We start from the raw sequence: 23,449 nt of genomic DNA on the forward strand, positions 1-23,449 counted from the left end.
TAGTATGCTTTTTCACTGTGCCCAATCCGGCATCTGTAGTGATCCCACATCCCGCAAGTACAACTTACCACCCAAACCAGAATAGATATAATCCACCATATTGTTGCATTTCCAAAATCAAAGGCATGGTCTTCAAATTTACCCAAGTGCCAATGCAAAGAAAAACTGGGAAATCCACTATGCACTTCATGCTGTTCAGTAAATTTTATAGACATCAGTTTAAGAGTACTATGCCCCTTTATTCCTACTTTGTATCCGGTGGCCTATGATTTGCTTAGGAAATTGCCTGATGTTTACACGTCACGCCATTGTAACCTATATTAAGAACGCAATCAGGAAACGCAAATCATTAGAGCACCTAGATGGGCTGTGTTATGAGGCAGTTTAAATAATGGGTCCAGATCTTTATGCCGTCATCCTCAGATAAACTAACATGTAAGGCCCTGTGTGTAACCCCAAATCGAATACTGGCTTTACAATAACATCTTTTTTAGCTGGAGGGTGTTTAATTATTTCTCTCTGCTGTGCCTTTTACGATTATTTTATTATTTATTTAAAAGTTTTTGATTGATGACATCATTTTAATTCAGTAGGGCTCAGCGACTATATTACCTTTCATGACCTCGTATGGAGTGTGCAGTATTTCTCACGCCTACAAAATTCATATATGTATGATGAACAAGGGCACCCCAATATTAAGACCTGTGGTAGTGAATGCTTAAGATAGGTAACAATGGTCTAAAGTGGCCCTAGGGGTCCTAAGGGAGGTGTGTGCCTGAAGCAACTTGTGTTAGGGTTGAGTCCAGATACACCAAAAAATGGTGGTCAAGTATTTATAGGACAGATGCTTGAAGACACTATAGATGCAATATAACATTTATTAGCTCCATAAATGATATATCATAAATGATATGCTAGTTCCGGTGCTCAACAAACAAGTGTATAGTGCGTGGTGACAAGGTGATAGTGAAGTTAAAAGAAAACATTGCATTGACAACATTGTAAAAACTCCAATGGCTAAACATTTCAGAAAGTCCTACCATAAACCCTTGAGCCCGGTTATAGAGATCTATAAGACACAGGCCAGAAGCTCAGCTCTTTATGGGGCTGAACTTTGGGGGCACTCGAATCTTAGGCCAATTACCCACGTGGAAAATAACTTTCTAAGGCAATTGATAGGGCTCCCGCGAAGCTCCCCCCTGTTGCACTTGTTCATGGATCTGGGGGTGAGACCTATTGCACAAGATATTGCAAGGCGTCCGCTCTTGTATTGGCGACGTCTGTGGGCAACAAATGAGCTGACGGAGTACAGAGCAGCCGAATTGCATGAGGAACTTAACCTACTGGGGGCAGGGAAGTTACCTTGGCTTATGCACATTAAGAAAAAGCCTAAATGAGATAGGCTGTACCGAGCTATGGGTGAGTCCTCTAATTGCCCATATCAGGGTCACGCGCACATATTTATGCACCAGGTATTGGAAGACAAAACTTGACAATATCTCAGAGGACCCTAATATCGGCTCTGTGACTCGCAAGTTTATGGATATAAAAGCCATCTACCAACTAGAGCCGTGCTTGGATTTTATACATCTAATCATAGCTAGGAAACTTTACCTGCAGTTTCGACATGGCTGTCTCCCCCTGTATTCATTTGTTAAAAAATCGTCTAAAGATGTTCCCATGGCTTGCCCCGTCTGTGGTCCAGCCGAGGAAACAGAACTGCATGTTTTTTTTGTCTGCCAAGTATATTCCAAGATCAGAAGAAGAGAGCTACATCAATTATGTTAGAATCTTGGTGCAGCTCATTGTACAGATGTGCATAGGCTCCTAAAACATGACACTAGTATGCATATAGTATTTGCTACCTCACGATTTCTTGCTGCAATGTGGTGGGCTCGTCTGCAATTTTTAAAACTTCAATTAAATGTATTTTTTTATCTGTGGTCATTGACAAATTATGAAAGATCTTCTTTTTTTAATGTATTTTTTTCTTTGAATCTTTTTTTTTCCAAATCTTTTTTTTAATTGTTGACATGAAATGCTGTCTTTTATGGTCCCGCAACCGAAATAAAGATTTTCAAACCGAAACTGAAAAAGTCCATGGTTAAAATAAAACAATTAAAGGAAGTTTTTTGTTGTAAGCTGGTCGACGACGTTTCGATCTCAATTAGTTGAGATCATCATCAGGACGTAAAAGTGAGCACATTGGAATCCTGACGTTGGATAGAATCAGGAGTCTAGTTATGGTGGGAATTCACAACGCAGCGTCTACGCATTATCACTGTGGTAGGCGCTATTTGAGCAAATTCAATGCAGGTGGTGTAATCCGCTCAAATTAACTGAAACGTGGCGCATTGCAGCACTCAATGTCGAGCTGGGGATTTATTCCTGTGGCAGCACTCAATGCTGTGTAGGGATTTCTCCGTGTGGCAGCTGAATATGCTCAAATAGAGCCTACCACAGTGATAATGCGTAGACTCTCCACTGCCTTGGCAGAAAGGATTAAAGCCCATTAAACTCTAATGAGCCCCCAGGTTCTTAGGCCTGAGGGGCGGAGGTTGTCTCGGGATTCGGGCTATTATGGGGTCTAGAGAAGAGATGCTTGCTTCTTACGTAGTGTTGACATTTGCTATTTTCTGCCCCTCTGCTTTCCTATTCAACCCCTTGGCTCCTTCGCAAGCAGCACTTATGTTTTACCACTGGGATATTATTAGCAGCGAGAAGATGGCAAGGTGGATGGGGTTCCAGCCCTTTTCTTGCATAAAGGAGGAGACGAGGACATACTGTATATGGGCTCTGCTCGCCTAACCTTTTTTATGTAGAATAAAAAGATTTAAACCTTAAAGGTTTAACAATTGCTGTACTCGATTTAAAGGATCAGTACCTTCTTCTGGTGGCCCCCCCCCCCTCGGCGCCTCAGCTAGTAGGAATTGGTTTTATTCCAGTGCATACTGAAGTTTCTCCATCAGGGTGGACAGTAACCATCTGGCTTATTTACAAGGCCTTGCGCCACTTCTGCATCATTTTTAACATGGGAAAAGTGACGCAAAAGTGGTGCAAGGGGCTTGTAAATCTGCCCCCTAGGCTTTACATCTGTACAATCCAGGTATGGCCATTCTTACAGGGCCTTGATTAAGAACTTTTATTTCGACCAAGCCTAACTAACTTCCCTGCAACCCGGACACAAGCTCCATCTCCTTCTCTAACTGCACTGGCTTCATGTACCATATTACCGGCCAGCTTTGCCTACTGGGAGAAGTCTAATCTGTCTGAGCACTTTTAAATGTTGGCCACCTGGCCTTTTTGTAGATTTACAGGATCACAACTTGTCATCCTAATCTAATTTCAAGCTTACCCTGAGACCGCAGACCTCCTCCTCACTTATAACACGCTCGGTGTCAGTCCTGATGCTTTGAACTAAGGCTGTGCCAAATTCGTGTCATTTGTTCCTGCGTAATTATGTGAAATTTCAGGAAACTGATGCAAAATTATATAAAATTACGTGCAAAGCAGCTATGTAGCCTATATTTTAGCACTACATTCGTCCTGGTGTCAATATTTGACCCGAAGACACACTTCATGGTAAAAAAAATACCTCGAAGAGCAAAAGTGGTTTGAGAAACAGCAACTCGTGTTCTGGCCGTTCTTGTTATTGCCATCCACTTCTGTAAAATTGTACAGCGCATGGTGCATAATTATGTGAGCTGGCGTACTGGCGGCAATGTTCGGAATTTCGCATAACTAGCGTAATGGGAAATTCGCCGAGTTACGCTGGCGTATTTTACATTTCACTTCGGTATACCTGAACCTGGCATTGCAGCCAGCCAATAGAAAACAGTTTGCCGAATCAGCATCCCTGATTTTCCTCTTCTGTTCTAATCAACAACTTAAAAGGGAACAATAAAACAGGGGCGTCATCCGTAGGCCGAGGTGCTGGATTTGATAAATTAACGAGGAGCTATGCTATCCTGGCGAGACTGGGAATCAAAAACAGCACTCGTAAAAGTGTTGAAACCAGTACTGCCCCCTCCTTCCCCCCTCTCTCCATCCATCCCCACTCTTCCTCTCTCCTCTCCCTCTTTATGCCTATTTTAAAGCTCCCTCTGTGCCTATGGACCGAGGGGTCATGTGGCTGCTGAGCAGTGACTTCCCCTGTAACCCTAGGTCCTGTGCCTCATGGGCAGTGACCGTTTTCATTGTGAAATTGTTGAATCCAAAACTTCTTCACCCAAAGAGTGACCTTCCGATCTCGCCAGCTACGCATCGGTAGTTACGGGGGCAGCTCCTTCTGGCCGGCTACAGGACACAGGGGCACACGGACCCTTGCAACTGACCAGCCTCAGGAATCACAGGAAGTCCCCACTCTCTAGGATTCCAAGATTAAAGGAGGCGTGGTTCCAGGGAGAGCCACTGCTCAGGAGACAAAGGACCTGAAGTTACAGGGATTCACTTCTCACTGGCTACAAGACACAGGTGGAAGAGTCACGCGCTTCGACGCCTCCTTAGGGCTAGTAAGCGCTTTATAAATGCAATTACAATATTCGTCAATAACAGGGAGTGTACTCACCGGAGCTGGGAGTGCAGCTTCGTAGCCTTTGAGTTGAAGTCTTCCCAGATGGGATAGGAGCTCTGAAAGAGAGAGAGAGAGGGGCAGAGTGAGTGTGAGTGAGATCATGTACACAGCTCAATCCACACAGTGAACAACCTCTAGGCACTGATCCCAGCCCGCCAAGCTTTTATCACAGAAGAGCCATGCTGACAAACAGAGAGACGCCTCTGAGCTGGCTTGCATCTCTCTATCTCTCGTTTTGGAGAAATGGGCGACGCATTGCAGAGTACTGGCCCTGGGAACAAAAATCTCTCCCTGGTTAGCAGGTCTCTGTTCATGGAGCAGATATGACTCTGGGAGCTGATCCGAGCCGAGGCTGTGGGATACAGTGACTAGATGTACTATCAATCAATGGTGTTGGAGGCACTCGTCATCCGCAGGGAAACCCCTCACTCGTTCCACATCACACTCACTCACAGGGTCGTGGCATGATTGTCCACACGCCCCCCAAGGCAAACCCACAACTGCAGACAATGTAAGCGGCCGGCACTCGAGTGACTGGTGAGTGTCTGCTATGTAAAACGCATGCAACATAGTATAACATGCATACAGAGGTCACGCATGGCAGTTTATATGTAACTGAGGCTGAAACATGGATCCAGTGGAGTAAGGGTGAGCTCCACGATGGAATCCCCCCTCCAAGACTCTTGGGTGAGGGGGGATTTTGATGTGTGGTCCATCCCTTGCCTGGTTAAGGCATATGCGTGGTTAAAGCATGCGTGGTAGGGCTTGCGGAGTCAGAACACTCGTGGTTTAGACCGCAGTGTTCCGACTGTTCCCCATCCCATACTCTTCGACGTTTTTAGTTGCGTATGTGTTAGAGAGTCATTCAGTCTTCGGCTGCAGCAGACTTCAGTTACTGCTCAGTCTATAGGCATGACATTCGCTCCTTGCATGATGTACCAAAATCCATACACGGAGTAGAGTAGATATTCACTCTATGTGATGCAGAGACATTCACTCTTTGTTTGATGCAGACACCTTTCCCTCTCTAGCGTGCATAGATATTCACTCCCTGTGTGATGCAATTAACTTTGCTCTGTGATGGAGACATTCACTCATGTGTAGTGCAGAAGCATTCACTCCCTGTGAGGCAGAAGCATTACCACCCTGTGTCATGCAGAGGCATGAACTACCTGTGTGATGCAGTGAACACTCTCATGTGATGCATTCACTCACTCTATCATGCAGATATTCACTACCGGTCTTGTGCTGAAGCATAAACTACCTGTGTGATGCAGTGAACACTCTCATGTGATGCATTCACTCACTCTATCATGCAGATATTAACTACCGGTCTCGTGCAGAGGCATAAACTACCTGTGTGATGCAGTGAATACTCTTCTGTGATGCAGTCATTCCTGTGTTATGTAGAGACATTCACTCCCTGTGTCTTGCAGAGGTATCCACTTCTTATTTGATAAAAAGACATTTCCTTCTCTATGATGCAAAGGCATTTGCTCTCTCGGTGATGGCGTGACTTCCACTCCTCTGTGACGCAGACATTCCCTCCTGTGTAGTGCAGAGACATTCACTCATTGTGTGATTCAGAGATATTCTTGCTACCTGTGTCGTGCTGATGTATTCATTTCCTGTGTACTGCACAGGCGTCCATCGCCTGTGAAAGGCAAGGATGCTCACTCTATGATGCACCAAATAGCATGCAGATTTATTGGGTGACGTCCCCTAGTCACAGCTTTTTCCCTAAAGGGTTGTAAAAATTCATCAACATAAAGCTCAAAGAATAGCGTTCAATGTCAATGTATTCTGTATTCAGAATTTCTTTATTCCTTCAATTCAATCAGTATAACCATTTGTGTCTGATTATATACATTTCATTTAAATCATGATTGTGGCATCCAGCCATATACCCAGGGCATTATCCAATGCATTTCGGCTATAATCTAGCCTTCATCAGGGAACTGGGTTTCGAAAATAGGTGTCAAGGCACTCAATATTTCTTAACAGGCTCCAAATGTCTCGGGTAGCGTCATTGTATTTTTTGTTTGCCGGCTCTGAGCAAGCTTGTGCATGAAGGGGCGGGGCAAGGAAGGGTGAAGGAGAACTGCTTGTGCACTCCCTAAGTGCTCATGTGTATTTGCCCGTCTGTCTCAGGATGACAAAAACACACATGCACACTTAGGTTTCTCCAGCTCTGCTCAATGACCTGAGCAGAGCGCCTTTCCTGCCCGCTCTGGCCAATCCCTGTGCTGCAGTCTGTCACAGGGGCTTCTGGGACCCATGAAGAGGCCAGCAGTAGTGACGCAGGAGGCTGCCAGCGGCGCCAGGTACATTTTAAAAATTATTATTAACACACTCGCCATCCCCCCCCACCGCCCTTTGGTAGTGGCGGTCGCCACTGGAACTGTGACCCCAAGAATGTCTTGTTCAAAAAGCGCTCACTAAACAAAGCTAATACTCTCAGAGCCAGAAGACCATTCAGTGTGCCTTCACGAGGAAACAGGTCTGGAAATAAAACCAGAATCTCTAAATCCAAACCCGTGGCAGAACCTGCTGTCTTCAAGAGCACTGCTGCAGGAGAGGACAGGCCATTCAGTATTTTACCTACTAGCCAGACCCACTGTCATTCATTACTGGCCTACATTGTTATCTGTACAACTATCAGATTTTTTCAGCTCTGGTGTTAGCCACAACCATGTGATTTTACTAAAAGTATGTGTATATTAATGTCCAGAAACACAGGAAGTTGAGCCAACACGAGAACGCGGACCAGGTTCCCCACATCCAAAGCAAGCAGCTCTGACCATTAAGCCACATCTCCTCCACTGAATAATTCTCACTTTTTTCCACCCACTATAGCATACAGCATGCCACAAAGAGCCAGCCCGCTTCGGCCATTGACTAACTTATTCTGGGGACGGCATTCTGCCAAAGTAGTTCCCTTCAGTATCGGTGACCACTATGGCAAATGTGCTTTTTGAGACAAGAAAAATATTTTTAGTATTAGCCACAATTTTTGGGGTAAGGCTGATGATGGTTCGGCCACTTCCCCAACAATACAATTTAACAAAAACAGGGCAAACCAAGTATTGATCAAGCCAAGAAGTTTGCAACTGACATAGTGGCTCTGCCAATGCTTGTTTGTTTGCAGTTTTGTTTTACAGTGCAAACCTGGTCAGAGCGTATTAGAGTGCTTTACACGAGAATCAGACTCGACACATTTGTTTCCTGCTGGCTACAGGGTGATTACCTGGTTTGCCCAGAATGTTGAGCCAAAGAGGGATGGGATTGCATGTTGTCAATCAGGGTGTTTGGTTTTAGGTATTGCTGCCTGGGAGATGGAAGCTCAGAATGCTCCAGTTCTTGTCCCTGCACTAAGACGCAAGTGTGGCTGTGAGTGGATATTTTATTTCACAGAATAAAATGTGTTTTTGTTCTTTTGCAAGCGAAAGTGTTGCGGAGAGTCATCTAATGAAACGCTACGCCCTATTGGTGGACACTAAAAAAAAATAAAGCTACAAAAACAACTCGATAAAGTACAATAAGACCAGCAAGAGTTTCTCAAATGAATAGCAGATACATATTGGTAATCGATAGCGCATTCCAAACATTTAATCAGCTGCTTCCTAATTGAAAGTTTTATTTGTGTGGAAGTTTACGTACGGCTTAGTAATCATGCAGATGCCTAAATACCATGTTGTGTGAGTCACAAAAACTGCAACAAGCATTGTCAATCCTAATTGGGCTCGCTTTAATCTAATGTTGCATGGTAATTTGAAGCATTACAGGTAAATAGCACGGGAGTATATACTTTTTGGTGTGGAAGCAAAGAACTGTAGAAAAATATTGGTGTAGGTTAACAGGTCAGGTGACAGTTGCACTGTCAAGCCAGACCTAAAAAAATCCATGTAGGTTAATGACTCCTGCCATCTCTGCTGCTGCCAGAGAAAAGCAATATACATTTTCTAGTTATCTAAGACACCTGAATGGCATTCCAATGCCATATGCGTGCCTCTGAAAGTTCAAGCTTAGGCAGCTGGATAAATAAACAAAGTGATCACTGCAGCTTGGACCTGGAGGGAAGCCTTTTGTTTTGTTGAAGTACGCAACTTTCGCCCAATCAAAACATGTACTCCTGGTTCCCATCGTGTGGGCGGTGCCACAGCCCCTCTCTAGTGATGCTCATATAATTGTCTGGTTACAGCTGCGCTGTCATGCCAGGGCATAAAAAAACATGGTCCACTCCACTGTGACTGTCTGATAGGAATTAAAATTGCCTTAGAAGGGCACCTCTGAATTGCAGCTGCAAAAGCATGAATACATTAGACTGTTCTTTTTCAGCAACCCCTGTGACCGCCAAAGTGAGATGGAGATCAGTGCACTGTTTTAGACAAAGCGTTTTTCACATTATTACAATTGTAGACATAGTTCCTGTTTAACATCTGGTGTTCAATATGTGTAACTTAGACCCAAAAACTTCCTCTTCCGGCCATCAATGTTCGACAACGCTGTCTGAGGGCCTTGGTGAGAATCATCGATCTTCACAAGGGTTCCTCCACTATTCCCCCAGTTCCAAGTTGTTAATCTCTCGAAGCCTGGCCGAAGGGAAAGTAGGCTTCTTAGGTAATGCAAACATTGCCACTACACAGTTGACTTCAAGACAGCCCCTGAGGACGAGGGTAGCGCAGTTATTGATTACTATAGAATGCCTTAAAAGCGCAGAGCTCATCGGACATACAGGAGGATGCAGCAATCCTTTCATTAGACGCAACAATGGCATTCGACCTTGTTGAATGGCCTTTTTTGTTTGCTGTCCTCCAGAGGGTAGCTTTTGGTCCAAAATTCTGTGCTTGGATTAAATTGCTATACACAGCCCCTTTGGCAAAAGTAGTGGCAAACGGATGTATCTCAAGGGAATTTGCATTAGGAAGGGGCACAAGGCAGGGTTGCCCCCTGTCGCCTCTCCTGTTCGCGCTGGTACTAGAGCTGTTAGCAACTTGGATAAGACAAGACGAGGTGCTCCGAGGGATAAGATGGGGGGCAACATGGGAAGACCGCATCTCGCTTTATGTGGATGATGTGCTGATATACTTGACATCCCGACACGATCACTGAGCTGCCTGCTGAATATGTGCACGGCATACGGGAAGGTATCAGGATACACAATTAACTGGACAAAGTCGCTTCTTTATGTGATGCACGGCCCTACACCACAGCTTCCGCAGGGATGTGAGCTGCAGGTCACAACTCGGGGATTTAAATACCTGGGAATCTATGCTATGACATAGCAAACATTATTTGTAGATGAAAACTTCATGAAACCACTAATGAAATTCCGACAGGACGTCACACATTGGAGGTCCCTCCCGTTGACACTTCTGGGCAGGGTTGCCCTCTTTAAGATGATGGCCCTGCCTCGATTTTTATATGCCATCCAAAACACATCATTCCTGGTCTCTCCCACAAAATGTAAAGCAATTGAAGGAGAGGTCTCCGCTCTACTATGGGACGGTAAGACAGCGCGAATAGCACAACACAAACTGACCCGTGGTTGGTATGACGGAGGGATTGCCTTGCCTAACATAAAACTGTATTACTGGGCGTCACAACTTATGGTGATAAATCACTGGATACATGCACCGCAAGACGAACCAGCCTTTCGGATGGACAGATTTGTTCTGCCTGCGGACCAGTTAATGAGAGCCCTCTACACCACCAAAAGAAAGACTACACTTACAGGCCCCACAGCACACACAATCAAAATCTGGCTTGTGGCGCAACAGGCGCTAGGCTGGGAGGAAGTACTGATGCAGGCCACGCCCCTATGGGAGACCCAGAAACTAGGTAACTTGTCCAGAGCGAAGGGTATCAAGCAATGGGACCTCATTGGTATCAGTAAAATAGGGGACCTATGGTCCAAAGGGGAGGTGGTGACCTATGCAACACTACAGGAGAAATATGAACTAGCAGGGACCGAACTATATAGATACACACAAATCAGACACGCCCTTACAAGTGCCATTCCTCAAGAGACAAAATTACCGGAGACCGCTCCCTTGGAGGCAGACTCCTCACTGACCACTTGGACAAGAAGGCTATTTCCCTGACGTACCGTAAGGTCATAAATAACTTACCTGACCCAACAACGGCCTTAAGGGAGCGATGGCAGACGGATGTGGGCGACATGGAAGACTCAGACTGGCAGGATGCAATGGCATCACCACGCGAAGGGGCAATACCATCCAAACTCAAACTAATACAGCTAAAGATACTTCACCGCATGTATTATTCCAGCACCACGCTACATAAAATTGGCCCCGCGCTGGACACACGGTGCTTGCGAAATTGTGGACTCACAGGTACATTCTACCATATACTGTGGCAATGCCCACGGATACAAACATACTGGGGGAAAATCATGTGTGTGATATCACAGGTGGGAGGGTCAGAGGTTCAGCCAAACCCAAGGCGGTGTCTCCTAGACGTGTGGGAACCCACTGACTTGAACCTGCAATTGCAAACCTGGGCTACATTGGGGATGACAATTGCTAAAAGAAACATAGCTTGGAACTGGGGAACAGATGTACTGCCCAGGACTGGAGGAATAATTTAGATGAGGCGATGGTGGCGGAATGGGCAGTTTTCACACACAGGGGATGCCCCAGGAAATGGACCAAGATTTGGGGGAAATGGAACGAATTTAAGGATACATATGCGAACCCTCACAAACGGAATCAAGCCCTGACACAAGCCCGGGATGATGACAACAGAAGGGACAAGGCACGGTCCGGATGAACGGCTCTATAGCAGGACGGGAGGAGGTGGTAAACAAAAGTCTGATGCAAATATGGTAGGGTGGGACGAACTGATTATCCAGATACCCAATATGAATCATTGTAAAGTAATCACGGTCAATGTAATAGAACATGATGTAATGGAGAATGTTTTGATTTACTATGCAAAATTGAATAATAAATAATAAATAAAAAAAGCGCAGAGCTCAGAGGGACTCTAACTTCGATGTAGAGGTGCTATCACCGTCTCTTATCGTGAAGAGATGTCTGTCGTCAGCTAATAAAGTTGTATTTGAAGGCATCTTCGCTTTCTACTGTGCATTATTGAGAGCTTTGGCTGGGAATCGGCAAAGCCAGTAGCCTCCCTGTAAAGGTCCATATCGACAGGTTCCACCTCTAGCTTAATAAAAGGTGGTATTGTGGCTGTGGGTAACATGGGGAACGCTACTTTTCTAACTTTCAAGCTCCAACCAATTTATAGAGAAACATAATGAGTGCTGTTAAAAGGAAACAGTAGGTCCACAGAGAACTACTTTTAGGTCTTGCTACAGACAGATTGTGTTGTTGGTTGCTATAGACTTATTTTGTACAATACCAATACTTATAGTTAGCTCTGGGTCAGTCCACACATATGATTTGTTGGATTTGTCAATCTCATTTGCTTTAGTCTTATTCAATGGCTTTCCTTCCTCTTTGTCTTTTGTCTTCACTAGGAGCATCGTTTCTTTACCATCCTTTTGACTGGAATACTTGTATCATCACACCGTTCACATCAGCACTCCATGTGAGTGCATGTGTTTTCTTGTTCTTTTACCCCATATACTAATTCCTACCTCACATTCCCGCCCCTCTCAGGCTCTCGATGTTGCCACACCATTGCCCTCAGCTCATCTGTAAACGCACAGCAACAGTGATATTTTGCCAGTCTTAGCTAAAGAGCAGATTTTTTTGAGTTGGTATCCTTTTATCTCATGTGTGCAGCATGAAGGTGCAGGCTTTGACACACCAGGGCAGCATTTATACCACTGGGAAATTGGGGGGTGGGACAGGCTATTGCAGAGCACCAAATGGCCTGAGCATTAATTTCACTTAATAATTATGGGGAAAGTAAATGGCAAGGGCTTTGGTGCAAATTCGGAAAGTTCCTTAATCACAAACTCAGACAGCTGTTATCTTCTAAGTACCTGCAAGAAGCCCTCTCTTTATTTTTAAGAATAATCAGATGCAAGAGACTTTTTTTAACCTCTGTGTGGCTAGCTTTGGAAAATTTGTAAAAAACAAAAACATACCATTTATAAAGAGTAGAAATATATTGACTTCAATGTGGATACCTTAATATATTTGCTTTTCATTCAGTATTTTGTTTTTTTCTTTTCTTTTTTAAATATTTTTTTTACAAGCAATCATTGGTATAGCCAATTGCTTAGCACTCAAATTTTATAGGTGAGACCTACTGGCTTCGCAAATAGTTGTTTCTAATTGCCAATATTTAACTGTCATCTGGCACATGATAGTACGAAATCCTTGAAAGTCAGAAAAGTGTACAAACAAGACACACTGTGTCTTCCCTATCCCAGGTAAGGTTCCCACAAAGAGTTATTGTGGAAAACCATTTTATAGCCAATAGTTCTCTGGTTGACATCACAGAACCCATGGTGGCTCAGCTGACAACATACTATGTATCATCAATGTTCCTCCTATTTAACGGCCTCTTTAGTCGAGTCACCAGTATCTATAGTATGCAGTAGGCCTGCTGCTTCGAACTGAACCTCCAGCCACTGGAAGGCCACAGTTACAGAACCCAGCATCTGCATCTGCAGGATAAAGGCTCTATCCAATGTTATAATCTCTTTATAGTATAAACCCTTATGGAATACCAGAAAGGATTAATATGGTGATAAATTCACAGCTGATAAAATGGGATCTTAGTCAAGTTGTGGCATTATAAAAAGATCAATATAATATATTATTCTTATTCCGACGTCACATAGCTCTATTTTGTTTACACAGCTTCGTCATTTTATAATGATGTTCTTCTTTAGTTTACATCACTGTCTTCGACTTTCTACAGGCACGTTCTGGTGGGATATGGAAACAAAACACAGCTGACTCTCTGCCTCTTTATGTTGGCCACCTAAAACCCCCACCCCAGCCCAGGTCCCTGGAAACCGCCACATGGCCTGTGTCTGTTTCATCAGGTGCACTCATGTCTGTTGTGTATACCAACAATATGAAGTGTTTTAATGTGTGTTTGTATGTGTGTGTGTGCATATCCGGCTGTACCACTTACCGCGGTTTCCGTGACGTTACACTGCGCTGAGTCTGTGTCTCTGATGCCAAAGAGCTCTTTCGTACCTTAATGTAACCTGGTCTTACAGTAACAGGCAGGCAGGTGCACTGTACACAGCCGTATTAAACCCAGCAGTTGAAGTGCATAAAATACGACGGGAACAGTGAATCTATCTGACTGTATTGGTGGAGGGATCAGTGAGTGACGGGGCGGGGACAGAGACATGGCTAAAAATAACAAAATATTCTCCCATTCATTTGTTTGCTTTTTACCTACCAATACATACATATTATAACAAGCACACCATCAATGAAAAATAAATGTAAGCTAAAGTCATCAGTGGGAAATGCAATCTTTTATTTTATGAAAATTCCGTTTGTACCGTAGATGTCTGTGTATGAAACAAGACAGTCACAGACTTAGGTCTGGTTGGCGCAGTGAGGATTAAAGATGTGCATTTATTTACACTGCTACGAGATGCCAGCCTGCAACTGAAAGCACTGTGAATAAGCCAGGTATTGTTTTAACATTGTATTGCACACAGTGTAAGACAGGCTGCCACAAAATGTTCAAAGAGATTAACAAACTCAGCTAAAAGGGTTTCCAAAATATATATGCTTAGAAGTACACAATCAGACTATAGCTGGTGAAAACCTTTCATTATAAATTTCCATTAGACGGATGCACTCCAGAACTCAGCTGGTAACACTCTTACATTACCTCTCAAAAAGAATACATGTTTGTGACCATGAAGCCTCAAGTGACTCCATCAATTAAAACCATATACTGTCTGTCAAGCAACCTTTAAATTTGCTGATTAAGCAATTGTACACACTTATATTTCTTTCAAATAGCAGGCACCCTGCTAAGAAGACTTGTTTCTTCTTCTCTCTGTTTCGTTCCTTGGCTTTGCAGTACAGGACACTCACTCTCTTGTCGTTCAGCAAGATGCACCTGACTACTTACTTACTTATGTCTACTAGCACTCCTGGGGTCTAGGCCGTCAACCAGGACTCTACAGCTGTATCTGTCTTGGGCTTTTCTTTCAGTCTGACTCCAGATGTAATCTCTGTGCAGTCCACCTCAAGGCCTCGGTGTCAGGTGTTTCTTGGCCTTCCTCTTTCCTTTTCCCTTGAGGGATCCAGGTTAGGGCTTTCTTGGTGTTGTTTGATGCGGCTTGTGGAGGGAATGAGTCTTTTCAGGATTTCTTCAAGAGCAGGGAGTTTGGAAGTATGCTGCCATAGGTTATTTTTGCTGATGGTGCTTGGCCAGCATATTTGGAAGAGTTTCCTCAGACAGGTGCGTTGATGAAGGTCTGGACTTTGTTGGTGGTGGTCACTGATGTCGTCCAAGTTTCTGCTCCATACGGTAGGACCAATTTTACATTAGTGTTAAAAAGCCTGTTCTTCGTTTGCAGTGTTAGGTTCTTGGAGCTCCAGATCATCTTTAGCCAAATGAAGACAGCCCTTCCTTTGCCGATTCTTGTCTTGATGCCAGCGTCTGAACCACCCTGCTTGGTGACACTGCCCAGGTAAGTGAAAGCCTTAACTTCTTTCAGTGCATCCCCTGCAAGAGTGACTGCAGTTGTACTGGCTGGGTTAGCCTTCAGGATCTTGATTTTTCCCCTGTGGATGTTGAGATCAAGTTGTGCTGATGTGGCTGCAACATTGTTGGTCTTCTCTTGCATCTGCAGATGGGTATGAGAGTATGGTCAGGTCGCATGCAAACACCAGGTCATCGGTCTGAGTCCCAGGCGTCCAGAGGATCCCATTTTTGTTCTCCCGGTTATGGATATCTTCATGATCCAATCTATGATCAGCAGGAAGATAAAAGGTGAGAGCAAACAACCCTGACGGACTCCGGTCCTCACTTAGAAGGATCCTGTAAGTTGGCCTCCGTGGACAATCTTGCAGGTCATTCCCTCGCAAGAGTTCCTGATGATTCTTACGAATTTATATGGCACACAGCAGTGGCGAAGTGTTTCCAAAGGGTTTCTCTGTCTACAATGTTAGGTGTCTTCTCCTAGTCGATGAAGTTGACATAGAGGAGGGAGTTCCATTCCATCGACTGCCCAATGATGATGAGCAGTGTTGCAATCAGGTCTCTGCAGGATATATGTTTGCGGAAGCCAGCTTACTGGTATCACAACTGAGCGTAGACTTGTTCCTTCATTCTGTTCAGGATGACTCTCTTGAACACCTTGCATGGTTTAGATAGAAGAGTTATCCTTCTGTAGTTTAGGCAGTTAAATATTCACCTGAAAGCCACTAATAACCTTTTAGGAACTTTTTTTTTTTTTTTAAAGTAAGAGTACTGTGTTTGTAAAAAGATTGTGAGCATCTTTCCAACTAGACCCCCTACTTTGACCACTGAGTCGACAGTTTTCTTAGAGAGTCCTGTATCAGCAATTGCCCTAAAAGGGTAGAGGATTCATTTATAGAAGTGCAAAGCTTACAAGACTCAAAATGGAACATGGCAGTTCCTGAATGACAACTAACCTTTAACTAGACACAGTACCAAATAAAGTCCATTCATGTGTAGAAAACAAATCAACCATGTGATCACCATTGACAGGTCAATTACCTGCATGGAAAAAAATTCAGAAATACACAAACCCCAAGATTTTTAACTATGGGTCTTTCTTAACAGGTCTTTCTTAACACATTGATAGGATTAGAAGAGAGAGTGGGAGAGCAGGTAATATTTATTTGTGAGATTAAGTGCCTTAACAATAGCCATACCCAGGAAATAGAGGTCTGTGGCCCTGTAATGAATTTCATCTGTAAACTATCTACAGTGATATAGACATGTTGCTCAGGTGGTCTAGATCCTGACAAATTATAGCAATGACACACTTTGTATTCTGTGAAACATAACCCCTGACCAATGCTTTAAAAAAATTCCTAGTCTTCATTCCACTTCATGCTTCTACCCCTCTACCCTTCCAGTCTATTTCACTCTCAAATGCTCTTTTTTCCACCCCTGCTTTCTCCCTATATCACTGTTTTCCTATCTTTCTCTTCCTTCCTTCTCCCTTTTCCTTCTCTTTATTGTTCGTGATCAAAATGTGATGATGAAAAATAAGTTCTCGTTCCCAAGTGCAAACAAGTATCGGTGCCCACTACCTGCAACCAAGACACATATTAAGCAAAGGTGCTGCCCTTCTCAAATCAAGACATGCAGACTTCTCCTGCTCTCTCCCCATTAAAAAATACCTAGAGTCCTCCACCCAGCCCTGCTAAAAGACATACTTGGCACCCTACCATCAGTCCCATGTAAGACCATCAGTCCCATGTAAGATCCACCTAGTGTCAAAAAACTGGAGTCTTGGCCATTACGGCATTTAGGCCACGCCCGGTGTGCTGCCCACTACCCGTCCAGAACCATCTGGTGTCATACCCCCAGACACACTGAAAACATGCCTGGCTTCCTGCCCCTTCCTACTTCAACAAATGCACTGTCCCCCTAGCATTGAAATCATGCCTGGTGCCCTTCAAACAGCTCCCGTTCAAAGCATACCTAGGGTCCTGCTCGAAGTCCCAATGAAAACATACCTAGTGCCCTACCATGTTATATGGTGCCCTCCCTCCGCCCAGATTAAAAAAGACCTGGTGCCCCACCTCTAACCTCACTCCAAATAAACCAGGCGCCCTGCGCTCACCCTCTTAAAGACATACCCGTCACCCAACCCCTACCTCACTCCAAATATACCTAGTGCCCGGCCCTCAGCCCGACTTCAACATATGTGGTGTTTTCCTTCTTACAGAACCCCCAATTCACACCGCGTCCGGTTCGTCACCCGCCCGGTGGTAACAGTTCCTGTTCTCTTACTTTCCGTCCGTGCCACACCACCATGGAACGTGCTGACAGTGACGTAGGTAGATCGACTGCCACCCGGGCCAGGGATAGGGTGACCAACCGTCCGTAAATTTCACGGACTGCCCGTAATTTGGGCCTCTTGTCCGTTGTCCGTGAAGGATTCTTTCACGGACGCCTTTTGTCAGCTCACACTCCTGCTGTGATCAGTGGCCTGTGGCAGCCCCTCCCCGACCTGGCACAGACTGCTATCAGGCCCATTATCATTCTGTATGTTGGCCTAATTATCACATACAGAGTGATAATGGGCCAGTCACCGCATTTGCTGGGCCTCCTCTTTTACTCACTGCTCTTCTCAGGGATCCATCGTGGGTGCAGCAGCATTGCTCAGTGAGTGTTACCAGCTGCCACTGCAATGCCACTTTCATCTTTAAAGCTAAGGGGTTCCATTAATGGCTTCAGTTAATCAGGGCCAGTGAAGCTTTATATACTCCAGTTTATGCTGTACCTCCTACTCGCATTTTTAGGGTGTAGTGGAACTACTACTCAGTGGACGACTGGAAGAGCAGAGGTATGACTAACAAGCATTTGCAATGCAATAGGTCTCACATTTACACGAGTTTAAGCTATTGGCATTATAAATGACAATGCCTTACATTTATGTTTTAAAACGAAAACAAAAAGAAAAGGCATTGTTACTTACAATGTGAATAGTTCAAATTCGCGTAAATGCGAAACTTATTGCATTGCACATGCTTTTTGTCTGTGGTATGCCCTGTTGGGATCAGTTCTAGAAGGCACAGGTATTCCTTTGTACTTGGAATAGGGCAACCTTTTGAAGAGCTCTGTCTTGATAATGATGACTTGGGCCACGTTGGATTTTGCTTACAATGACTTCAGGGAGATTTCCTAAGATGTAAGGTTGGCACTCTGCCAGAACAGGAGACATCTTAAACCATTGTGTGTGCTACTTGGAATAATTCTCGTACCAACAGCAGGGAGCAATATCCAACTCTTCTCATGAATCTACTGGAAAACATACTGGTAACCTGCAACATGTTTGCTTGTTGTGTAGGTAGGTATATTTTAGCATTATACCTGTGATTTTTGTCACTTACCATTCCTTCCCCATTTTATTAAAATGAATGTATTCCTTTAATTATTTTTATTTTTAACAGCATTGTTGTTTGGTTGCTTTGTTACAAACAACACACATCATAAGAGGGGGGTTACTGTTTAAGGCACACTACCAATAAACACGGGCAAAGCCAATAGGTGCGGCTTGTTTAGGTTTATGTGTTGAATGTTCTTCAGTAACATGGTTGTATACTGCATGAACAGAAAAAACACATCTGAGCTCCTCATATGCACTAGACAATACCAAGATGCACATATACACTCAGAAACACACAGAGAAATGTATTTAGATATGTATTCAGCCAAACAACACATATAAGTGCCCATACGGTCATATTTATATGGCAGCTGGATGAATATGTGGATTGATGGCTGTGTAAAGAAGGGTGAGTAGGCAGTTCAAAGCTGTGGGTGTCTACAGTGTTGAGGGGAGATTGAAGCAGTTGTATTGTTGGACTGATACATGCAGACTTTGTGTGGGTGGACAGGGGAATGCATGGATGTTGGTGGTGGATATGACCTAAAGAGACGGCGAATGGTGGGCCCATGGCCAGAATAGGTGGATGCATGCCTGTGTGTAGGCACAGGAGGCTGATGGCCCAGAAAGAGCATCAGGTGGAAAGGGAGCATACGAGCAATGTAAAGGTGTCAAACAATAGCACAGGAGACTTCTAGCACACAAACAATATACTGGAACCGAGGGAATACAGGCAGCACAAGGGGTTGACTGTCTAGGAACTAGGTGGAGATAAGGGAGAGCACAAAAAACAGTAGGGCCTGGCAGGAGGAAAGACAGAGGCTGGGGCTCGAGAGGAGCCAGGGCAGAGAGAGATGGGCAGCCATGTCAGACAAGCTAACAGCTATGTGGCTATACTAAATAAGCGGTTCCCAACGTCAAATCTCCTTATTGATGTAATACCGACACTTTCGCAATTGCTTTATTAACCTTCTTGCTTTCTCAAATATTCTTGGAAAGGCACCATTTGCCCACTCTTTCTGCAAACTTTTCTCAGGGAAGAACCCCCCACCACCACCACCAACCCTCCTAATGACGTTCAGGCTGTGCTCGCCACCGTGCACTCATCACAAATTTTTACACCCACCACTTTCAAATGTAACCAGCGGCAACTGCTCCTGTGGAGCCCAGGGCATGGCAAAGTGTTTTTGTTTATGGGCTCCTGTCACCTCACCAGGGACCAAGCTCAGAGGGGTGCAGGTTTCATTTTGGCTAATCTTTCCCAGGTGCATCCAATAAGCAAACGCATGTATTTAAGTTTCACTCCGGCACACAACAGATGCAGTGCAAGGTTCTCTCAATCTGATATAACCTTATTTTGACTTGTACTTGTGTTGGTTCTCTGTTTACTTATGTAATATTGCGCGACCTTCTCTGATGTGTCGGTAAAATGTACATTTTGTCCCAAATTTTTGTCCTGAATTCTGACCTTCTGTCCTGAATTTTTGTCCTGAATTTTGACCCTTTGTCCTGAATTTTTAGACTCACTGTCCTGAATTTGCAGCCATGCCAGTTGGTCACCCTAGCCAGGGAAAGGTAAGAGCGGGGGTGTCGGCCGACGGACGACGTGCTCTGGGGGAATGGGGGAGGGTTGGAGGGGCTTGGGGTCTGGCAGGCGACGGACGACTTGTTCTCAGGGGGCGGGTGGGTGGTGGTAGTCGCCAGACACAATTTACTCACCTCCCCGGCCCCCAAAAACAGTGGCTACGCCTCTATGGTGCTGATGGTGCCTCTTAGAATGTTGGTAGCACGTGGACGCCATGAGCTTTGAACTGCTGCACACTAAGTGCTGAAGGGATTCACAGGTGCTTAGCACGTATTCAGTCTGAATAAATGCTCGTGTTTATACATTTGTACACCCTGCCAAAGTTCAAAACCCGACTTCAGTGCAGTACTCTTTTCGAGAAAAACAAGATAACAATTTTTAAATACATAATTGTAAATAAATGAAAGCATGTTGCACTTAAGAATGGAAAGGGGAATGTGCTCGTGAGCGTGGTCCCCGAGTGAGCTGGCCCGGGCTCTGCGTCATTCATCAGTGATTGGAGCCTCTGAGGAAGGGTTCCGCCGGTTTTAATGAAACTACTTTCTGGTGCGTTGAGGTGAAAACTGCAGGATTTCACCCTACTGCACCCTACACTCCCTCTACCACTTTATCCTCCCGATACTAATGGCCACCACCCTGACAGGCTTTTCCTTATCCTAACAGTCTGAAACTGGGCATGTGTCTAACATTGGAGCAGCAGGTGCAGTAGCACCGGAGCCCAGATGTCTGAGGAGCCCACTGAGCCCTGATTATTGCTGCATTTTACTAGTCAAGCAGCGGTCAAGGGGCTCATGTTCCTTTGGCACGCTTGTGACGTCGCTGCTGACAGCTTCAGGCGATGGCAGCTCGTGGCCCAGACAGACATCTTGAGTGAGTCAGAGAGACCTTGGAACCATCCGAGGGCAGACGGTGATAAGGGAAGTGGCAGACACTGCTGTGACGATAAGAGCTCCTGTGCTAGGCGCAGGCTTCCTGCAGTCCAAGCCCCAGACAGGCCTCAGCGGCGAGGCCCTCTCATAGATACTGAGGAACTGACAGGAAAGGAGGACCAGACTGCCCACGCCCTGACCACTGGTCTGACGGAGTACATTCTGGGCAAATAAACAACAAGCACCGGCAAAACCAATAGGTCTCGCCTATGCAAGATCTACTGGCTTTGTGAATTTGTCAATGTTTTTTAAGCTATGTAATACAGCAGCACGGCTGCTGCGCAGCACAGTTAAAAGTAAAAAAAAAAGCGCTAACAGGAAACCAGCATTGAATGCATGATGAAGTTTTTTTATTTTATTTACTTCCAGCCCACAGCAGGTACATAGCAAAAACAAACACTAACAAAGCCAATCGGTATCGCATAGGTGCAACGTATTGGCTTTGCCAATGCTTGTTTTAATAAAGGAGAAGGGTGGACAGGGGGGTGGCAAAGGCAACACAGACAGAAGGTGGAAGAGAGGGGGGCACAGATAACATGAATGAAGAAGGGAGGGAGTGAGGGGACCAACAACAATACGGACAGAGGGTGGGCGAGAAAAAAACAAAGGAAACATGAACAGAGGGAGAGGGGGGGAAGTAACACAAACAAAGGGTGGGAGTGTAAATGAGGTAACACAGATAAAGCATGATAGGAACAACAGACAGCACGAGAAGAGTGAGAGGGGACAAGCAACACCATGGAGAGCAAATGAGGGCAAGCAACCCAGGAGTCAAGGGGGTCAATGGTGGAAGGGAGCAAGGAATGCAGTGGACAACAGCAAGTGGGTGGGACACGACAAGCAACAACACGGAGAGGTAGGCGGAAGAACGACAGGAGGGAGAGGGTCTTTAAACATATGTACTCTTATGAAGTGATACAAGTAGAAGAAAAAAGTAGCCAGGGGCCAAAAGAACATGCATCGAAAGGACACTCACAGGGTAAGGAAGCAGTACTTGGGCCATGCTCCAAGGGAAGGATAAACACACAAAGAGAAAGTGATGCTGGCATGAGCTAACCATAGAGAAGCAACAAAATAAGAGCAACGATAAGCTAATTGACTGTAATCAATGAGTAGGATCTAAGCCCTCTTTAAACTAACAAAAGGTCTCACAGATGACAGTGTATGACCTATAAACAATGCCTACTTTTCCCCACCTGGAATCCCTGATGCTTGCTTAAAGATGGAGATGCATCTGATGACAAAAAGTAATGTAAGGTTAAATGTGGGCGCAGCAGCTGTAGAAGCACCTTGCTACCCATCCAACAGCCATTAAACAACCCCGAGATATGTCAAGCGGAGATGGCTTTGGGTAAGAGACAGCACTCATGGAGCATTGGCCCACCAATGAATTATTCTGACTTAGTCATGATAGCCCCGGCCCTCTGACTTAATCCACAGTTTTTCTCATCAGGGCAAAGGGATATGTAGTATCACCAAATAGCAGTGGCGGCTGGCAGGAAACAGCAGGTGGTGAGATGGGGTGTGTTGAAAAAAATCCCCCAAAAAACCACTTCGCTTTTAACCCGCTACTTCTCTCCGTCGCGTTGTCGCTTTTCTTGACAAGGTCCGAATCAGGAAGCACCCAGGCTCCCCATAGCCAATCACAACGCTGCAGTGCAGCATTGTGATTGGTCTGAGTGCCGTAGTTCGGAGCTCAGATGGGGACAGGTAGCCTGTGCATGTTGCTCACCGGGCTTGGTGAGCAGCTTGGTGGAGAAGATGCAAAGTGCGCATGACTGTTTGGCCGGCCCGAGACAGCCGGCCAAGCAGTCATGCGCACTTGGAGTGTGCAAATCACTCCACCCCTGTGACCCCAGCCCCGCCCGCCCTAACCCCTCCGCGCCCGCCCTAACCCATCCCCATTGCAAAGAAAAATAAAACGATAATAACGAAGCAGTGGGGCGATGCTCTTCCGCCGGAGGAGCCGCCCCTGCCAAATAGTCCCTCAAAATATCTAAAAGTGTTATGTTATTATCCAACACCTTTTTGGTAACAAATTCTCGTGTCGTGGCCAGATGCTGCAGTGCCACGTTTCCGATCTTGGGACTGCCCTATCACATTTGAAGCTTACAAAGTCAATATATATATAGATTCCTGTGATAAAGGTCCCAGAGGACCGAAACGTGTTAGGTTATCTATGTGACTTAATTTAAGAAATCACTACTATCACCCACGAGTGCAGGCTTTTGGCTGTTTTTGCAAGTAACACAAACTTGATGGAATATATATATATATATATATTCATACACTTTGGCTCCTTCATGAAAGGTTTTGCACCAACCAGGGGGCCAGAATTAGAGGTTGATCCC

At 45.0% G+C, this 23,449-nt stretch overlaps 1 protein-coding gene across 7 annotated transcripts in view; it reads right to left on the reverse strand.

The window, feature by feature from the left end:
• Positions 1-23,449, reverse strand: part of MTSS2 (MTSS I-BAR domain containing 2) — a 320,542-nt gene that overhangs the window by 149,013 nt on the left and 148,080 nt on the right. For all 7 annotated transcript variants that reach the window (XM_086945290.1, XM_086945292.1, XM_086945291.1 and 4 more), the window contains exon 2: positions 4,568-4,629. In XM_086945290.1, the coding sequence (XP_086801416.1) occupies positions 4,568-4,629 (62 nt within the window). The remainder of the gene's footprint in view (positions 1-4,567; positions 4,630-23,449) is intronic.

This window comes from Lissotriton vulgaris, chromosome 12 (assembly GCF_964263255.1).
Source record: "Lissotriton vulgaris chromosome 12, aLisVul1.2, whole genome shotgun sequence".
NCBI lineage: Eukaryota > Metazoa > Chordata > Amphibia > Caudata > Salamandridae > Lissotriton > Lissotriton vulgaris.